The sequence below is a fragment of the Protopterus annectens genome, chromosome 15.part0, assembly GCF_019279795.1.
Source record: "Protopterus annectens isolate FY-2018-M chromosome 15.part0, PAN1.0, whole genome shotgun sequence".
In the NCBI taxonomy this organism is placed as follows: domain Eukaryota; kingdom Metazoa; phylum Chordata; order Ceratodontiformes; family Protopteridae; genus Protopterus; species Protopterus annectens.
Genome location: NC_056749.1, coordinates 536316874 through 536335398, shown reverse-complemented (window position 1 = coordinate 536335398; position 18525 = coordinate 536316874). Strand labels below are relative to the sequence as shown.

Here is an 18525-nt window from a genome sequence, read left to right as displayed (position 1 = left end):
CCCTATCCATCCAGAGAACCTCTTTAACACTGCAGTATATGTCTGTTTATGAAAAAAGGCTTTCTGGCAAGCTGATTCAGTTCTGTAAAATCAGACAGCAAGACAGTCCACTGGGAATTGGGGGAGCCACTGGGACAAACATGCCCTAAGATGAAGCCAACTGTGGTACTGTAACCTAAATGGACAACTTTGACTAGCACTGGGAAAATGTCTAAAAAGTTAGAGACCAGTCAGCCTTAAACCACTATCTTCTCAGTCATCACAAGGTGAACAGGATGAGCTTTGGTCTTCCTACTCTGCATTTGGCTGGTAGACAGAAAAATCAGAGGGACAGAGTGAATGGCATACAGGAATCTTCCTTGCTAATGAACTCAAAGTGCTCTTACAGCCATCTCTCCTCTATCCTACTGCAGCAAGAAGAACAGAGGGGAGGAAACAATTTTCTCTGGGGCAAACTATTCAAAGAAGATATTCATCAGGAGAGCCTCTCTTAGGCTCAGTTTCAGGACAAAGCTGGAAAATGAAGTGAGACTCCACTGACATATTTATCTCCCTGAGGCTGCAAACGGTTATAAGATGATTCTTCAGTCAATGGCTCACTGACAGACCTGCACTGCTTCTCTGTACTGGGGGGGGTGTCAAGTGTGTCCCACCCTGTTTGTCTACAAACCCACACCATGGCTTAGTTGTCTGATATGAGCAGGAGGGGCTTGGGTCTCAAGTCCCATTCTAGAGTCTGAAGAGAATAAAAAGATAACTATCAAGTCAAGCTGGCTTATGTACAGCCTCTTATCCTGGAGGCGCCACTTACCCTACAACAAGGTAGACATTAAGTGAACTCCCCAACCAGTCAATGAAGCAACTGTCACCTAGACCTGTGACACATTCAGTGAAAGGCAGTAGAAATTCCACACTAAGATTGGTGGAAACAGTTCACCCCCCCTACAGCCAGAGGATAGGGGCCTAACACAAGGTGTTGACCAGTGATGGCATGATGACTACAAATACTAGCATGCAATTATATACTGGCACCCTCATTTGAAGGCAGGCCGATGAAGGATAGTGGCTGCCACAAGGTCTGTATGATGCAATATTTTATCTTCTGGGCCCTCACCAATGTGCAGGAATTGCTTGTATTGAAAGGTGTATAAATCCACCCCTAAGAAGGCAACTAAATGCAACAGGGTACACAAAGAGTTTCACCTCACCCAGTTTATGGTGACCTCCAGGGACTGCAACCATATTAGGCTACAAAAATGGGATTTGCTAGGAAATTCTTTGATCACTTCAGTGGGAGGCAATTGTCAGTACAGAACACTAGAAGACTCACGTTTTGCAAGATCCCTTTCACTGTGCAAGAATTCTGGTGAACATTCTGGAGAGAAATGACAGGCCATTTCAAAGAATAAACTTATCCTGGTAGCTGAAGAGTTCCGAAAGCAGTAAGCACCAAATAAAACACAAAGCCAGGAACTCAGTCTCCGAAATATTTAATAATTTTCTACTGCTGTTTTTATTTTATTACTAAATATTTCGGACATTGAGTTCCTGGTTTTGTGTTTTATTTAGAAATGACAAGCCAAAAGACAGCATCTTGTTATAAAATGTTAGTCTGACCCAGAATGAGCATAATTAGTCACCTGTGAGGTTCTTAGACATTGATGTGCTAAAAAGTGTCTAAAATATCAGATGACATCTTCCAGACCAGCAGAGGAAGAAACAGCACAAGTCCCTGCAAAGTTGCTATCCAGGACTTGCAGAACCTAGTCTATCTGCCTGTTGAAATCAACCCCCAACTTCTTTGAGAAGAGGAAAAAGCAAAAATAAACTCCTCTTCCACTTTCCAAAGGAAAACAGACTCTACAAAAATTTTGAGAAACATTATCTTGGACTGTTGAAGAGCTGTAGGGTAAGGGGTTAACCTTTAACAAGGAGGAGGAGAACCTAAGAGGTTAAAGATATGTCTGTTAAATATGGTGTTCTGAATCCATCTGTATTTAGTGATAGATGTGTAAGCTAGATAGACTTACAGAACCGGCTTACATAGCTGTGTGAGGTAATCTAGACTGCTGTATAGCATATTGTGAAGTTTGACTCCTAGGAAACTTGGCCTGGGGGCCTAGAGAGGAGAAGACTCTCTGAGACTCAGCCGCCTTCTTCTGTATGTGAGAAGGTCCCCTTCTCTTGGGCTGTGAAACTTGTCAAGGATGGGAGGTAACTGAGCGGAAGCAATACAGAAGACTTGTAGTATGTCAATGCCTGTTTCTCTTCTGTTTTTCTCTGAGCACATTCTGAAAAGCTGCTGAAATAAGACCTCCCTGTGACATCCAGAATAAACAATCATAGCTTCCCAGGAGAAGCAGGAGAACCTGAGTTAAGTCATTCAATAATGTTACCCAATGTATGCTGCTACTTCAGTCACATAATGAATAAGCCAAAACTGACTCAGATAATGTGGAAATCTATGAGGAAGCCATAGGTTCATAGGTAGGTACTAGGCTATTGGCCCTAGGGCCTATATAAGCCTTGCCAAACGGTACCCTGGTTTTGCCACCCAAGAAAATTATTTTCCTGTGCCCCTGTCAAGCAGAGCCACAGAAGTGATCCCCGGCGTGAATTTCCTATCTCCCATCCAATCATCAAGATTTTTCTTGAAGAGTGCTAATGAGGAGCTTTGTTTGATATAGATAGGTAGTTTGTTCCAAAGTATGGGAAGTCTCTGATATAGGAAGCTATCCCTCCAGCATGTTCTGTTTATTGTGGTGACAAGGTTTAGGTCCCTAGAGCATGTAGCTCGGAGGGATTGGGATTTCTTTATGTGGAGCATGTTCAACAGCTCTGCGTTTGACATAGCTTTGTATGTTAGGCAGAGATTGCCTCTGAGTAGGCGATATGTGACAGAGTAAAGCTGGAGTTTTTTTGAGATGGTCTGCGTAGGGCATCTGTTTGAGGCCAGTAATCCTCTTTGTGAGGTATTTCTGTGGCCTTTCCAGTTGTTGTAGATGACTTGTGAGGTACATACCAAAAGGGGCGTTGTACTCTATAATGGGTCTAATGAGTGATTGAGCAGAGGGGAACAATGACCTCTTTTTTCCTGGATGAGAAACCTTTTGTGATGAGGTGTGCCATGTAGAAGGATTTCCTGACTACTGTGGCAATGTGATTATCAAAGGAGAGACTACTGTTCACCTGTGTCCCAAGGTCTCTTATCACACTTTCAGTGTTAAGTAGACTACCGCCTATATGGTAGTTCATGGGTGCAGAGTTTTTACCAAAAGGGATGACAATGCACTTTTTGGCATTGAGCTTGAGGCCATGGCTTTGACACCAGGCATCTGTCTCAGTGAAGTCCTTTTGTAGGATGTCCACATCATTAGGAGATTTGATTATGGCTCCTAGTTTGCAGTCATCTGCGAACTTTGTTAGCCAAAGACCTTCTGTGTTAGCCTGTACTTCAGATAAGTAGATACCAAACAGGAGAGGACCTAGGACTGAACCCTGTGGTACTCCACTTGTCACTGGTCTGAAGTTGGATTTAGAGTCTGCTACTTTCACAGTGTGGGTTTGGTCAGTGAGCCAGTTGGCAACCCATCTTGTGACATAGGGATTTATACCTAGTTTAGTGAGTTTGTCTATAATTCCAGAGTGGGGGATGGTGTCAAAAGCCTTGGTGAGATCTTGATAGGCTGTGTGTACCACCTTACCCTCATCTACAACTTTGGTGACCACTTCAAAGAAGTCTATCAGGTTTAGGAGCAAGATCTGCCTTTTACACACCTGAACTAGGTAGGGTCCAGAGTTTGGAGATTACCAATGCCATTGTTTATATGTTCCATGATGATACGCTCCATAGCCTTGCAGATCAGGCTCATCAGGCTAATGGGGCGGTAGTTCCCAGGGTCCGTGGTGGCTCCCCTTTGTGGAGTGGGATAACTGTTGCTGTGCGCCATTCAGTGGGCACAAAGCCTGAGGTGAGGCTATGATTGAACATGGTACTTAGGTGGGGTGCCAGTTAGTTCTGTAGTTCATCGCAGCCTGGGATGTTGTCAGATCCCATGGATGGTGTGTTCTTGGCTTTGGAGAGTGTGTTTTTTACCTGTGCAGCCGTGATTACAGGTACTTTGCATTCTTCCGGTATAGAGATGGGCCCTTTAGGGGATGAGAAAGGGTAAAGTTAGCAGTGAACCTATCTACCAGGATGTTGGCAATATCATTTTGTTCTGTATGTTTAGTGCCATTGTGCTGTAACTCAGAGCAGATCTGAGTGTTGCCATTGAGATTCTTGACATAGCTATAGAATGCTTTGTGGTTGTCTTTAGAATCAGTGGCGATTTTGTTTTCGTAACTAACTTTGGAGGATTTTATGAGGGATCTCAGCTTCTTACTGAGGCTGACCATGGAGTTCCTCCAATCATGGGATTTTACTATTTTTTGCAACAGTTTATTTCTTCTGTTGTAGAGTTTGTTTATAGCAGGGGACCACCAGATTGGATTCCTTTTTTTGGAGGATAGCATCTTGGTTCTGTTAGGGATTGCACGATCCATGCACTCGTGTAAGTGCTTATAAAGTGCAATTGTACAGGAAATCAGAACAAACAAACCCATCCAGATGCTTAACAATTGTAGAAAATTCTACTTAATACCTCACACACAGTGAGTAAAATAAAGTGCTATAAATAACTCAGAAATAAGCAAAAAACAGGATACTTAATGTTATATATCTCAGATTTGTTAGCTCAGAGCCCTTCCTCCAACTTCCTCCGATTAGCTCAGTGCGAAATGGCAAAAACAGTCATAGGAATCTTCTACACAGCCTCACTGATTCCAGAATCAAGGAATTCTGCCAACAACTGCACAACCACAACTACTAGAGAGGCCTGGAATTGAGGCAGATGAGAGACATAATACAGTGCTCTGAGGCTCAGAGTAACAAATTTGAGCATCCTTTTGCACACACCTCTTATAAGTTTAGATTCCTTATCTGGATACAAAATAGGCAGGAACTGTGCTTTCTAGGCCTTATACTGGGATAATAACATCACATGGGAAAATGCCCCAGCATGTATAGAGGAAATGGAAATCCACTCTGCTGAAGGAGGGAGGGGAATCATCTACCTTCTTAAAGGTGTAGGAGAAAAATGAGGGCTTCCAGACCACAAGAAGAACACCATTAAGGTTGAATTTCATTTGGGGTAGGAACCTAGAGTTCCAGAGTCTTCTTCCTTAAGTACTGGTTAGTTTTTTTTTTTTTAGATGGAAAGGAACTACATGCCATACCAAGGAGGACCTCACCAGCTTGTTTTTCCAAAGAAGGGTCACGTGGGGAAAAGTTAAAAAGGGTGTGTCATTATCTTTGTCAGTTACAAGGAGAATTACTCTGCCATTCAATTTCTACTATCAGGAAGTACCAGGGGAAGAAAACTCCACCAAGTCACAGTCTGTGCTCAATCAGCAGTATCTCCAGAACAAGGTGAAGGACAAGAACATGTTGGGTGGTGGGCAGCAGGTCACCCTTGAGAGGGGGAACCCACCAGAGGCAGCACCAGTTCACACAAAGCTTGCAGAAGCTTTTACTCTCACATAAACGTTATACCTGAATATACTCACTGACATCAAATACTGTGAATAGATTCAATGCTGTGGGGCTAACTAAGCTTCCAATTGTAAGATGTGAAATGGGACTATGTTTGAAGGTGAGGGCAGGAGAATATGCCTGGGGTTCAAGTTCAAAGCTGGAGAACTCGCAAGACCTAACAGCCCACTTCTCACATGGAAGCTGATCAGCTGTGTGCATCAACATGGGAGGTGTGATGTGTGAATCCTGAGAACCACTACCCAAAATGTGTGCCAGGGGGATGTCTCTCTTACAACCCTCTTGGTCATAAGCTGATGACAGGCATGAGTCTGATTTCTTGCAAGCTGATGGAAAGCTTACATCTTTGTTATGCTGAGAAAGACCTTGAGTTTTTCATTAAACAATATGCTTTTTTAGCAGAAGACCATTTCCATGAAATTAAAATTCATTGCAGTGGATGAAATGGGGACATGCTGCCCACACCCTAAGTCTCTCAGACCCTCTTACCTACTCTGAGGTCACACAACTTTTGGATAAACTATGAACCTCTGCAGAAATTGTCTCTGACCTTAAAGGATAGATTGTAACCTTTCTTATCTCACCTGTCTTGTGGTCTGATTAAATCTTTTGTACATGTGACAACATCTGACACTCTGCATATGGCACTGGCATACAAGTAGTTCCATTGCCATTCTTGAATGGTGATCTGATGACAGTATGACAGTGACAGTTTGCTTATTTAGTGCTGAACTTTTAAAACATTCCTTACGAACCATTCTGGGATTAAGATCTGATCTGTGTTTACAATAAGAAAGAACTGGGAAGCATGGGATTAGAGGTGTGCCATCCTAGATCTCTATGCACTGTTAACGGAAATAATTGTGCTAAAGAGAGCCACCTCAAAATGGATTTCTCATTCACTACTTACTAAAAAAGTCCTCTTGATCATAATTGAAATCTCTCCCATTGACTGCACGTAATAAAAGCAATAACGTAAGACAACATTAAGAGCTGAGGATCTTCACCTTGCTGCACATAAATAGTAAAATGAGAAATGTGGAGGACACTCGACCAACATATAGAAATTGCAACACGTAAAGCAACATGGAAAACTGGAAACTACTCACAAATACTAATATGCCAAACAGCATCAAGAGCTGGGATCTCCCTAAGCTGAGGGACATCAACATTAATATAAGAAACAATTAGAAACCTTCTTCATCTGACTACACAAGTAAGAACATTAAAGACAGCATATTAAAAGAAAGGGACTATCCCCAACTGATTCTCTTAATAACATTGTGCGAAATAGCAGTACAAGTAGAGAGTACTTCACAGATGGCTGTATATGACTCATTAATTACATGCAAAATGCTATAAAAAGCTGGGACTTTCCAGAATTGACTGCATACATAATCAAACCTGGATATCTTCTAGATGATTGTGCATAATGATTTGCAAATGAAAAAAAAAAACAAATATACACAATGCACTGCATTTTAACACTCGTTAAAACTTAGGAGCCTCCCTAGATGAATGCACATAAAAACAATAATAATGCTATGGCGATGATACTGAGAAAGGGCTCCATTTAGAGTGCCAAAGAACATGTTTTTGAATGTCACTCTATAGTGGTGCTGGAGACAACCTACCCCTAATTTACACTATATAAACTAGCCATTACAAAAGTGTTGTCAAGCTAACAAGTTTGTATGGGTGCTGCAGCTAGTCAAAAACGTTTGCCTCATCTTGTCCATCCCATTCCTCAATGAATACAAAGCTGCTTTAATGTCTTATGCTGTCTTGGCTTTTACCAAATACCCTTGTAAATAATTTCACTATTGACCTCTCAGTTTATTGCAAAGGAATAAAGCTATGAGGTATTAATGTGCTTCTTCCTGTAGACCTTGATTTCATTTCTTCAATTTTCGTTTTACTTATTGTATACCTCTAAGCAATTCACTTAATCACACAGTATGCCCAAGTCAACCCTGAATAGAAGTACTATATCTAGTGGTCTTCACCAGTTAAAAAATGGATAAAAACAGAAGTAAGGTGGACAAAAAACAAAAGTCTGTGGCTTAAAGCAACACAAATCCAAAGAAAAGATAAATTCACAGATCACCAGGCTAAATCGAACCGTTTATTGAAACAAAGTTGAATGTTAGCGCTTTCGGGTAAAAAACCCTTCTTCAGACATACAACATTCAGATAAAATAATGATATTTAAAAGACAAATCATCCAATCAGAATAAAATCAATAAAACAATTAATGCAGATTAATATAGGGTCTACGCCTACTAAGTATTGGTTTAAAGGCACCACACCATTAAGAACTGGATATCTATTTGCTCCCAGTTCAATAATCCATCTAGTTTCATTGTATTCGGTGCTATTCACAATATCTCCCTTCCTAATATCAGCATAAATATGCTGTAGTACTTGAAAGACAATACTATGTCCCTTATGACTTTTTATATGCACAGCCAGTGCATTATGCTTATCTCATAGTCTTATTGCTGATAAATATCTTAAAATTCTAAGACAAGTTCTAGCAATTTCAGGACTTGTACATTTTGTGGTGTCATAGAATCATAATTACTTAATATTTTCTTTATAGCTTGAAGACCATAGTCATTAGGTATCATAGCGAATAAATCACAAACATCAAGAGTTACTAGTAAAAAGGGTTTACAGGATGACTGAGCATTCAAAAACTCATAAAGTTTAGTCAAAAAATGCGCTGTATCCTTCAATATTCTAGATTCATTAGTTACCACAGTTTAAATTGGTATTCTACCCATATAGAACAATTTTCAGTTGCCCACCCTCTTCCAGAAACAATTGGCCTAAGTGGTGGGTCCTTTGAATTTTTGTGTATTTTGGGCAGGGCTTTAAAGATAGGGATAACAGGGTACTCAATAAACACAAAGTTAAACACTTCTTCCGTAATGATACCCAGTAACTTAAAATCAACTAAAGTATTCTTGACAAATGTAATAATACCATCAACCTCCTGCATAACGATGTTAGCATAGGCAGTAACACTTTGTAACATAAGTTCAATCTTGTGGTTATACCAAGTAGTGTCCATCAAAACCATAGCCCCCCCCCCTTATCTGATGGTCATATGGTTAAATCAGGATTATTACATAGAGCTATCAAAGCTTCCCTCTCTTCATGAGAGATATTATAAAAACATTTGTTGGAATTATATTCCTTCTGTGCATGTAGCTGTTTCTCACAAGTTCTTAAGAACACCTCAATAGTGGGATTAATATTCGGAATAAATAAACTTGGTTTTCTAACACCAACAGTTCGATTGTCATTATCAGTCTCACCAAACATTTTCCTTAACTGCAGATTTCTGCCAAATTGCTCAAGTTCGATGACCAATTCTGTGAACACGTTTGTTCGCTGGCACAAAATTTAAGCCTTTATTAAGCACTCGAATTTGTAGATCAGACAACTCATGACCAGATAAATTAAAAAACAGTTCAGTACCTGTAGTCAAACCAAAGTTTTTCTCCGTTTCCATTCCTGACTGCTCAAGCGCTTTAACGACATTTCCCCTTGAGGCTCCTTCCTTCTTTCTTTCTTCTTTTTCATGGGGACAGGTAAAGGGTGTAAAAATAGCTGTGAATACAGCATTTTAGGCCTAGCCCCTGAATGGACACCTATATCAGTGTCCTGCGTGTCCACAACAGATACTAAATAGTTATTACCTGACAAATTCATAGAGTTACCAGTGACCTCTACAGGTGGAGGAGCAGCTTCAGCTGACACACCATAGATATCATCAGACCTCTCCCGTGATGTAGGTATAGCCAATGTTGGAAAATTCATCACAGCAGTAGGCCACTGTTCTACACCCCTCAATGGTTGATTACCCGAGGGAGTAGGTATAGGCTGCTCTTCTAAGTGTTCCCCCTCCATTCTCACTGTTGGGCCATAGTTGTGCTTATTCAAAGCCACGTTATTCCTTGGCTATACAAAGATATTACCACATTTAAAATCAGAGTAGTCTCTGTTAAGCTTCTTGGTTTTAATATGTTGAAGTTTAGCATCATACGCACTGAGGGCATGATGTAAATTGTCTAGTTTAACCATATAGTCATCGCTAGAGAACTTGTTCAAGCAATTCACTTAATCACACAGTATGCCCAAGTCAACCCTGAAAAGAAGTACTGTATCTAGTGCAAGTACTGTATCTAGTGGTCTTCACCAGTTAAAAAATGGATAACCATTACACCAGCATCCTTTCTGTGAAAAAAAAATGCTTTTTCATATTCAGGTTAAAATGTGTTTCCTGTGTCTGTTGGGAATGCCATTTTTGTTTGCAATACCATTTTTTTACAAGAGTAATTGTATTACATTTACACACTTATTATATCTCCCATCTTTCCTCTTTTCAGTAAAAAAAAGTCTGAGTGCCTTTAGACTCTCCTTGTATGTCTTTTTCTCCATGTTACTGAATATTCTAGTCACCCTCCCACCATACCACCTTGGGCAATGACATCCCTCTTTCCCTATAAGGCTTCCACTAATGCACAAAGGACACTTCCTTAAATTACTGCAGTCCTTATATAGGAAGATTAGCAGTTTCCTGCCTCTTTATTCCAACTCCTAGATGCATACACTCAGCGTTTGACTTGTTTCCACTGTCACCATTTGAAGCATACATTCAGTATTTTACTTGTTTCCACTGTCACCATTTCACATTGAACCTGATGATTCAGGTTTTTCAAAATAACAGCTGTTGGGTCCTTTTATACTCCAGATTATTTAGCCTGATTTTACCAACTGCATATTCTAACCTTGGACTGCAAGTCCCAAGGTATCATCATGCACATGGACTGGTGAAAGTGAAGAAGATGCTACCTTTTAGACTTGACTTCCCTTTGTCAGGTCTACTTTCAGGTTTGTTCATTCATTTGGTGGCAATATTCCAAAACTACTTTTATTCACAAGAATGATGTTGCTTCCATGTCCTGTGCAGATTTATAGGTGGCTTCTTGGTCAAACTTTGTAGATTGTCACCACAACTCTTTTGTCCCAGTCACCTGGCACCACCCCCTCCACTACAGATATATAAAACATTTCTATCCAGCTTTTTTGCTAAAAGCCCTGCAGCACTTTTAGGAGTTTCAGTGACAACTCCTCAGGTCCTTATGCGTTAATCTCCTTTAGTCCCCCCCTTAGAAAATAACAAAAAAAAAAACTCCTCAGTAGCTGCAGTTTCTTCAGTCTACCCTCCTTCTGGACTTGGGGAACCTTCTCAGAATTGAATACCCTTTTGTTGTTGCAGTGGACACTGAAATGAAGAATTAATTTACAATGTTTACCTGCTACATCTTTTCCATATGATTTTTGCCCTTCCCATGTATTTCACAAGTTTCCTTTTTTTTCTTTTCTCGTATATACTTAAAAGGCCTTCCTCCCTTTCTTAATGTCTACTTTTAACATTTTCTACATTTTTTTATCTTCTTGGTGCAATTTGCTGCCTTCCTTCTGGCCTCCATGTACCCTTTCTAGATATCTTCTCTCTTGTCCCTGTACCTCCTTTCCATTTCCTTTACTGTTGCACTTAACTCCTTTGTGAAATGGATTGTTTTTATTTTCCATTTTGCACTGGCGAGCCACCTAATCCTTTTTCATACATCTCTGGGCTGCCCTTTTTATGGTATCTCATACCACTTTCGCACATTTTCTCCATTCCATCTTTCTAAATTTTTGGTCATGAATGCAACCAAAAAAAAAGCAAATGGCACAAAAAGGAAGGGCTGAGTAATGTCCTGGAAACTCCTCTTTATGACAGACTTAACACATAAATGCTCCAAACCCAAAGCATTTTCATCTCTTACATTTAGAAAGACTTCAGCCGATGAACACAGAGCCTCATTCTCATTCCCTTTTATAATAAAAATCTTTGGTTTTGGCGCATTTATGTGTTGTTAAGTCTGTAATAAAAAGGAGTTTCCAGGACATTATTCAGCCCTTCCTTTTTGTGCAGTTTGCTATTTTTTTTTGGTCGTGGTCTCAGCACATTCCTCAGAGTTGGATTATTATTTGTTCATGAATGTCCTGCTCTGCCATAAGCTGCTGCTACTGCTGCCCTGTTGTTTGAACCTGTAGTCTTTCTGACATTTCCTATCTGCTTAATGCTGGATGCAGCTAGTGGAGTCCTGATTGCCTTCACATCCCCCTTTTCATCTCAGTTTAAAGGCAAAAGGTATCTAAATGTGTCTTTCTATTCATCACTTTAGCAAGTTATTTCCATGGGGACTCCGATTAAATTTATCCCTGCTGAGCAGCTCTTCAATCTCCCAGACAATCGTTGGACTTGCAAGTACTGGACTGTCTACTCTGAGTCAGCAGTTAACTGCTGAACTATCTCCTATATCATTCTGCTGGCCTTAAGTATAAGTAGCTCTTCTAAGAATGTGAATTAATTCTCTTAGGTCAATACATATGGTCATTATCTGCATGGCCCCTCCATCATGTCATTAGTTCCCACATTGACCAGAACTTGGTCACTACTAAAAATATCTTGCTAAGGGTTAGGTCTGGGACTGATTCTACCTTTACCAACCCCACCTCCCTACCTCATTCATATAGTCATTGAGTCTCTCATCATAAGCATCACCCTTTTCTCTCATGGACTACTTTTACTTGTTTCTTCCTCCCACGCAGTATTTACTAAAGCCTTATTTTCCTGTATTGCTGCTGACTACCTGCTCTCACTGACATTCATTTCTATTTCCCTTTAGGCTAATTGCCATCCACTCCCTTCCTAACTGCATCTATTTTCTTCCAGTACAATCTCTTGCCTGGCCATCACAGGCTCCGACTGTCCGTTGTCTCCTGTCATCTCTGTCCCTCTGTCTGTATCCAGTTACATTGGCTTTCTGCTTCTTAAGCCTCTCTTCTGACTGCCTTCTCATCATTCTGGTATCTTCTGATGCCTATTACTCATCTTCCTACTTTACTACATTACTCTTTTACCCACTGTCCCATCTGCCCACACATCTATTACTACTATTGCTCAAGTTCAACTGTCCATTGACTGTGATGTTCTTTTGTTTCCTACCTGCCTTTTCTGTACTCTGAGTAACACAAAGACAGAATCAATGGCATACTTATAAATAAGCCACATAAAACTCTGTTAAATAACACTGAGCCAATGACTAATTATGACTGAGACTGCTAAAGGACAAATGTGGTAAGAAAGTAAAATGTTTTGTATCATATCATGTTCTTCTATGTAGTACTAATGCCTCTGTCCCACTCAGGGAAGTTAAAATTATTTTATAAATTAACTTACTCAAATGGTTTGATGGGGACTGCCAAATTGACAAAACTTTGGGATTTTTCCGGTACCAAAAATATCTTATGTGATTGCAGTCTAGTTTTCTTTTGCAGTATCTTACAACTCTTCACTTATGAAATGAGTATTATTAACTATAGCTTTATATGAAAAAAACTCAAGTGACATGGTTAGAACAATCCTGAATAACTCTCTAATGTGTGTTCCAATCACCTAAGCACTTTGGGCCCATTTCCTGTCATTTACAAAATGAGGTCGGATGATGACAAGATTCATTCATGCCTGAACTGCCCACATAAATGTGGCTGTTTGTTGAAATTAAAATAACTGGTTTGTGTGTGTGTGTTTATAGTTTCTGAGCTGTCTGATCTAGTGAAGACATCTGTAAGACTGTATTCTCAGATACAATATTTTGTATTTCCTTAAATGCACTGGACAAAGGCAAGGTTATTGATACCTTGCTAAGTGGGCTTCCCCTTGGTCAAAATGTAGCATTTAAAGGGCAGCAAGATGTAGGAGTCACTTCCCTAAAGAAGAGGCAATGCAAGACTTCTATGAAAATATAACATTGTGTAACATAGGAGGCAGGAAAGCAAAGAAATGCCACACAAATGAAGAAACAGTTAAATTATACTTTATTTATTTGCCTTAAAGTAGACATGCTAACATTGTAACAATATGTGTGTGTTTTATGATGGATCGGCATACTCTGCTGGATTAGTTTTTCTATCTCATGCCAACTAAGAGTGAGTAGAGATAGCTTTCCAGTGGTCCTTAACTGGGCAAAAGTGTTACTGAAAAAAAATCATATATAGGAAACATAATATTCTCATGAATGGAAAAAATGTGTGCTTTGTGACTACAGACCAAATAAAAAGCACAAGACTACAGTTTCTGTCAAAAGAAACTATATTCATACTTGCCAGTGAAACTGTATGCACTGGCAAAGTCCACATACAGGTAGCTGTGCCTCTGCACCTATAGTCTTCATGTAACCAATTATGGATGCACCTCTACTTCTCCTCTAACTAGTTATGGATGCACCTCTACTCTTCTTCTAACCAATTATGGATGCACCTATACTCCTCCTCTAACCAGTTATGGATGCACCTCTACTCTTCTTCTAACCAATTATGGATGCACCTATACTCCTCCTCTAACCAGTTATGGATGCACCTCTACTCTTCTTCTAACCAATTATGGATGCACCTCTACTTCTCATCTAACCAGTTATGGATGGACCTCTACTCTTCTTCTAACCAGTTATGGATGCACCTCTACTCTTCTTCTAACCAATTATGGATGCACCTATACTCCTCCTCTAACCAGTTATGGATGCACCTCTACTCTTCTTCTAACCAATTATGGATGCACCTATACTCCTCCTCTAACCAGTTATGGATGCACCTCTACTCTTCTTCTAACCAATTATGGATGCACCACTACTCTTCCTCTAACCAGTTATAGATGCACCTCTACTCTTCTTCTAACCAATTATGGATGCACCTATACTCCTCCTCTAACCAGTTATGGATGCACCTCTACTCTTCTTCTAACCAGTTATGGATGCACCTATACTTTTCCTCTAACCAATTATGGAGTCAGTGCCCTGACGGTTAAAGAGAAATGCCTCTTGCACCTACCATCTATATTACTGGTGAGATGGGCATACACATGACACCAATAGGTTTATAAGGAATGTGAGCTTAGCATGGACAGAGAGTGGGCACCAAGCAGCAGCAGCATGGACTCCCTGCTGTAGTTTGTTTTACAGAGTTCTGGTTCAGAATGGGCTCCCTGCTGTAATTTCTTTTACAGAATTATGGTTCAAGAAGTGTGTTGAGTTTACTATTGGAAAAAGACCCTATTTAAGGAGAATGTGTTTCTGCTACAGGAAATTGGAAATTATGAGAAGATGCATCTGCTTAATGATATTTTGAAACCAGGAGAGTTTCAAAGATGGAATATGCTGTTTCTAGCCTAAAGAAGTGCACATCCACAATACTGCGAGTTCTGTGCTTCAGCTGGAAACCCCAGCTGTAAATCTGGCCTGTTCCTTTGGAAAACTGCATCAACAAGTACATTCAAAGACTGTTTTCTTACATTTTATCAGGTAACTGCTTAGGAACTGTAGATCTGTGAACATAGTTAAGAAGACAGACTTGTGTAGTACTCCTCTTTGGCTAACAAACTGCACAAAAGACAGACTATACTGTATGGTTTGCGAGAGTGAAGCAACTACAGTCTACCTTTCTTTGGATAGTTTCTTCTGCTTACTAAAAACTTTTTTTGTCTGTGTGTTTCTAAAATTTATGTGTGATGGGATTTTTTTGACAATCTGACAATTTATCAAAAATTGTAGACATTAAACAGAATACAAGAAGAATAAAGCCCACATTGTGACCCAGATCACCTGGGATTGACTAGTGACCCTGGTGCTGGAGGAACCAATGAGACAGGGAAATGTCAGCAGGCAGTGCTACCTACCAGGGCGTGCCAGATGTGAGCATGTGGCATAGCAGCAGAAGAATTTAATTTCAGGAAGGAATGCCATTTGTTTCAACCTGGATTCTGGTAGAATGTGTATCTGTCATATTCTATGAAGAAATAAGTGACATTGAATGATTAGTCAGTCTGCTGTATTTGACATAAAAGGAGATATGCTGATGAAAGTGTGAACAGTTGCTTATCTTTTAAAAGTATCAGCAGTGGGCTGGGTACTCATCACTGTCCAAGCTATTTGAAGGGTGTTAAGTTAACCCAAGGCTATTGGTGATGTCTTCTCTGTTTGATAGGTAAAGTCGTACAGATGATTGGGGTGGAGATATTTTAAGAGAACTGCATTTATGTCCAAAATATAGACTCATTTAGTGTCAGTTACTGAAATGACACTGCTGGCTTTGGCATCTGGCAGGGAGATGATGAGAATGGGATATTCTGGAACCTTCCCATGCACCAAGACTGAGTATTGGGCGAATGCCCATAGCATGCATGCATGCACACATGCCATTCTGAAAGTTGTGGCAGTAGTTCTGTGTAAGTGGAGAAGACTATTTATTTATTACATTTTTCTAAATGGCTTAGGCCAGCTAAACAAGGCCTATTTTCATGGGTGCCACAATGTGGGAGTAATATTGCCTAAGGTATTCTAGCATGGATACCAGGGTGATCCCTTACAGTGCTTTTGATAACTGCCATGGGATACTTTGCAGTCAATGTAATATTAGAAGTAATGCAGCAGCTTTTTATAGTAAATTCTCACTGAAGCTGAAGCTGTTCTTTAGCAAAAGTACAATCTGCATCAACTGAAAAACAGTTTCCCATCTAATACATTTCTGTAATATGCACTTCTGGCATCAAGTGTGATATGCACTGTTGGGGTCAAGTTTGATATGCACTGTTGGGGCCAAGTTTGATATGCACTGCTGGGGCAAAGTGTGATATGCACTGTTAGGGTCAAGTGTAACATGCACCTATGGGCTAAATTAAGTTAAAAAATACATGCATCGGCTGTCATGGCTTACCTTTGCTTAAAAACTGCATTGCTTTGTTATAGGAGCTAGTTTGTGAGCAAGTAAACAGAAATGCTGCCCAGCTAACAGAAATATGCTTCCATATACACATTCTTCAATTTAACCATAAAAATCAGATGTTTCTCCTTTCACAGAACATAAGTGGCAGACATAGGAACACTTTCTGACTAGGCTAAGCCTTGAAAATGGTGATCTAATACAGTTTCCTTGTTGAGACTCTAGACATTTAGAATTAGTATGTTATGGAACATAACCTCTAGGAAGGTAGGGCATAGTGTTATCGGGCCATCCGAACTAATTTAAAGTGAAGGATACAAGGAAATAACATTAGAAGAAATACTTTTCATACTTTACCATACACTCCTTTGTCCAACAGCTGGAGGAACTGTTCTATAGCTGTTGACATTTCTGATTTATTTAAGTCAAGAAGGGAGACAACACGAAAATTCAGCTGCCTCAAGAGGGCAGCCAGTTCAAAGACATCCATCATTGGGGCAAGTAAGTTTGGATGATTTATGTAGCTGTTGTTCCCTATCAGCAGGGCCACTTTGTCAGTTGCTAAAAGACAATGCAGAAAATAATTAGACAAGTTAAGTCAACCATTGAAGTTTCACAAAAAAAAAAAAAAACTGCTGACAGGTGCAATACTACATCAAGTAGAGGACTTCCACTTCCTTAACTCATTCAAATGTAATAAGTGTATATACACGTGGACTGAGTGAAACAAAGGCTCGAAGTTCATTTCAGTTTGCATTATTACAGAAGGCTTACAGACCTAAATCATATGTGAATTCTGTTCATTGAGAAAAAGTGCTAGAACCTTATGGAATAATTATTGAACAAAGAAACTGAATAATTATACTTGCCAAAAAATCCTCTTTCTTGGCTTGGATCTAAAAAAAAACAAAAAAAAACATAGTGAAAGTCTGGCCAGTAAAAATACAATCATGACTATGTGAATGCTAGAAAGGAAGGAAACTAACTGAACACAGTGCTACCTAAATCAATAAAACCTATTCAAAACCATCCAAAGAACCAAAAAAAAAAAACACACTGTGAACATTTTGTTCAAACAAACTCTAGTATGACAATTTTAAAAAGTTTTGCTTTGGTATTCTTAAAATGGTGGTATCCATACCAAGAGGAGGGGCGTGGGAAACACATATAGAGTATACAGAATTGTTGAGGCAGTTCCATTTAAACCACATCATGTACTAGGTGTTAATCAGACGGTGTCCATTAACTGTTTTTAAGATGAGGGGAGCTAAATTATTAGTTTATTTTGTACAATTTTTTTGATTGGACTGTATGAAATATAATATGTTTGTAACTTATTTAAAAGAGTTTATTTCTGTTTTAATTAATTTGAATTAGTGGTATCACTTTAAATGTTCCACTTTAATTGAGTAATGTAAATTAAGCAATATCATTTTTATTATATAAACTCAATGATCTAATATGTGCCTCAATTCTGACAGTTTATTTACTTATTGTAGACAAAACCACTTAAATGTAACTGTTTTTAATAAAAAAAATTCCTTCACAATCCACTGCCGATTTAGCCAGTGTACACTCACATGTGGTCTGTGTCAATTTTATTTATTCAGTTTATTTTATTTATTTAACATTTGTTTACAGGTAAAGTCTGACTTGGAACAAAGCCAATTTTCAGTGGAGGCCTGGGGAGAAACACTCTAGATGCATGTCTTTGTAACATGGGAGGAAACCGGAGCACCTGGAGGAAAATCATATTAATACAGGGAGGACAAGCAGACTCCACACAGAAGGCACTCCAGCCAAGACTCAAACCAGAGAACCCCTTGCTGTGAGGTGACAATGCAACAGCTGCACCACTGCACCATCTGTCAGTCAATATAGTGTGTGTGTGTGTGTGTGTGTGTGTGTGTGTGAGAGAGTGAGACAGTAATTATTTTTTCTTTAGTAAGTGGCTGTCAGCTAAATTAACCATGACAATTAGGACCAAATCCATTATTTTATTTATTTACAGATAGCCTTTGGTACAACTGAAGCTCAGGCCATTGAGCCTAGACACATGATGGCAACTGTACATTTAGAGCATGAAGCAAAAT

The 18525-nt window shown here is 39.5% G+C and overlaps 1 protein-coding gene across 2 annotated transcripts in view; it reads right to left on the bottom strand.

The window, feature by feature from the left end:
- Nucleotides 1-18525, bottom strand: part of LOC122789899 (mucosa-associated lymphoid tissue lymphoma translocation protein 1-like) — a 696960-nt gene that overhangs the window by 352237 nt on the left and 326198 nt on the right. For both annotated transcript variants that reach the window (XM_044057339.1, XM_044057340.1), the window contains exons 6-7: nucleotides 17302-17328; nucleotides 16790-16993 (exon numbers count right to left, since the gene is read on the bottom strand). In XM_044057339.1, the coding sequence (XP_043913274.1) occupies nucleotides 16790-16993; nucleotides 17302-17328 (231 nt within the window). The remainder of the gene's footprint in view (nucleotides 1-16789; nucleotides 16994-17301; nucleotides 17329-18525) is intronic.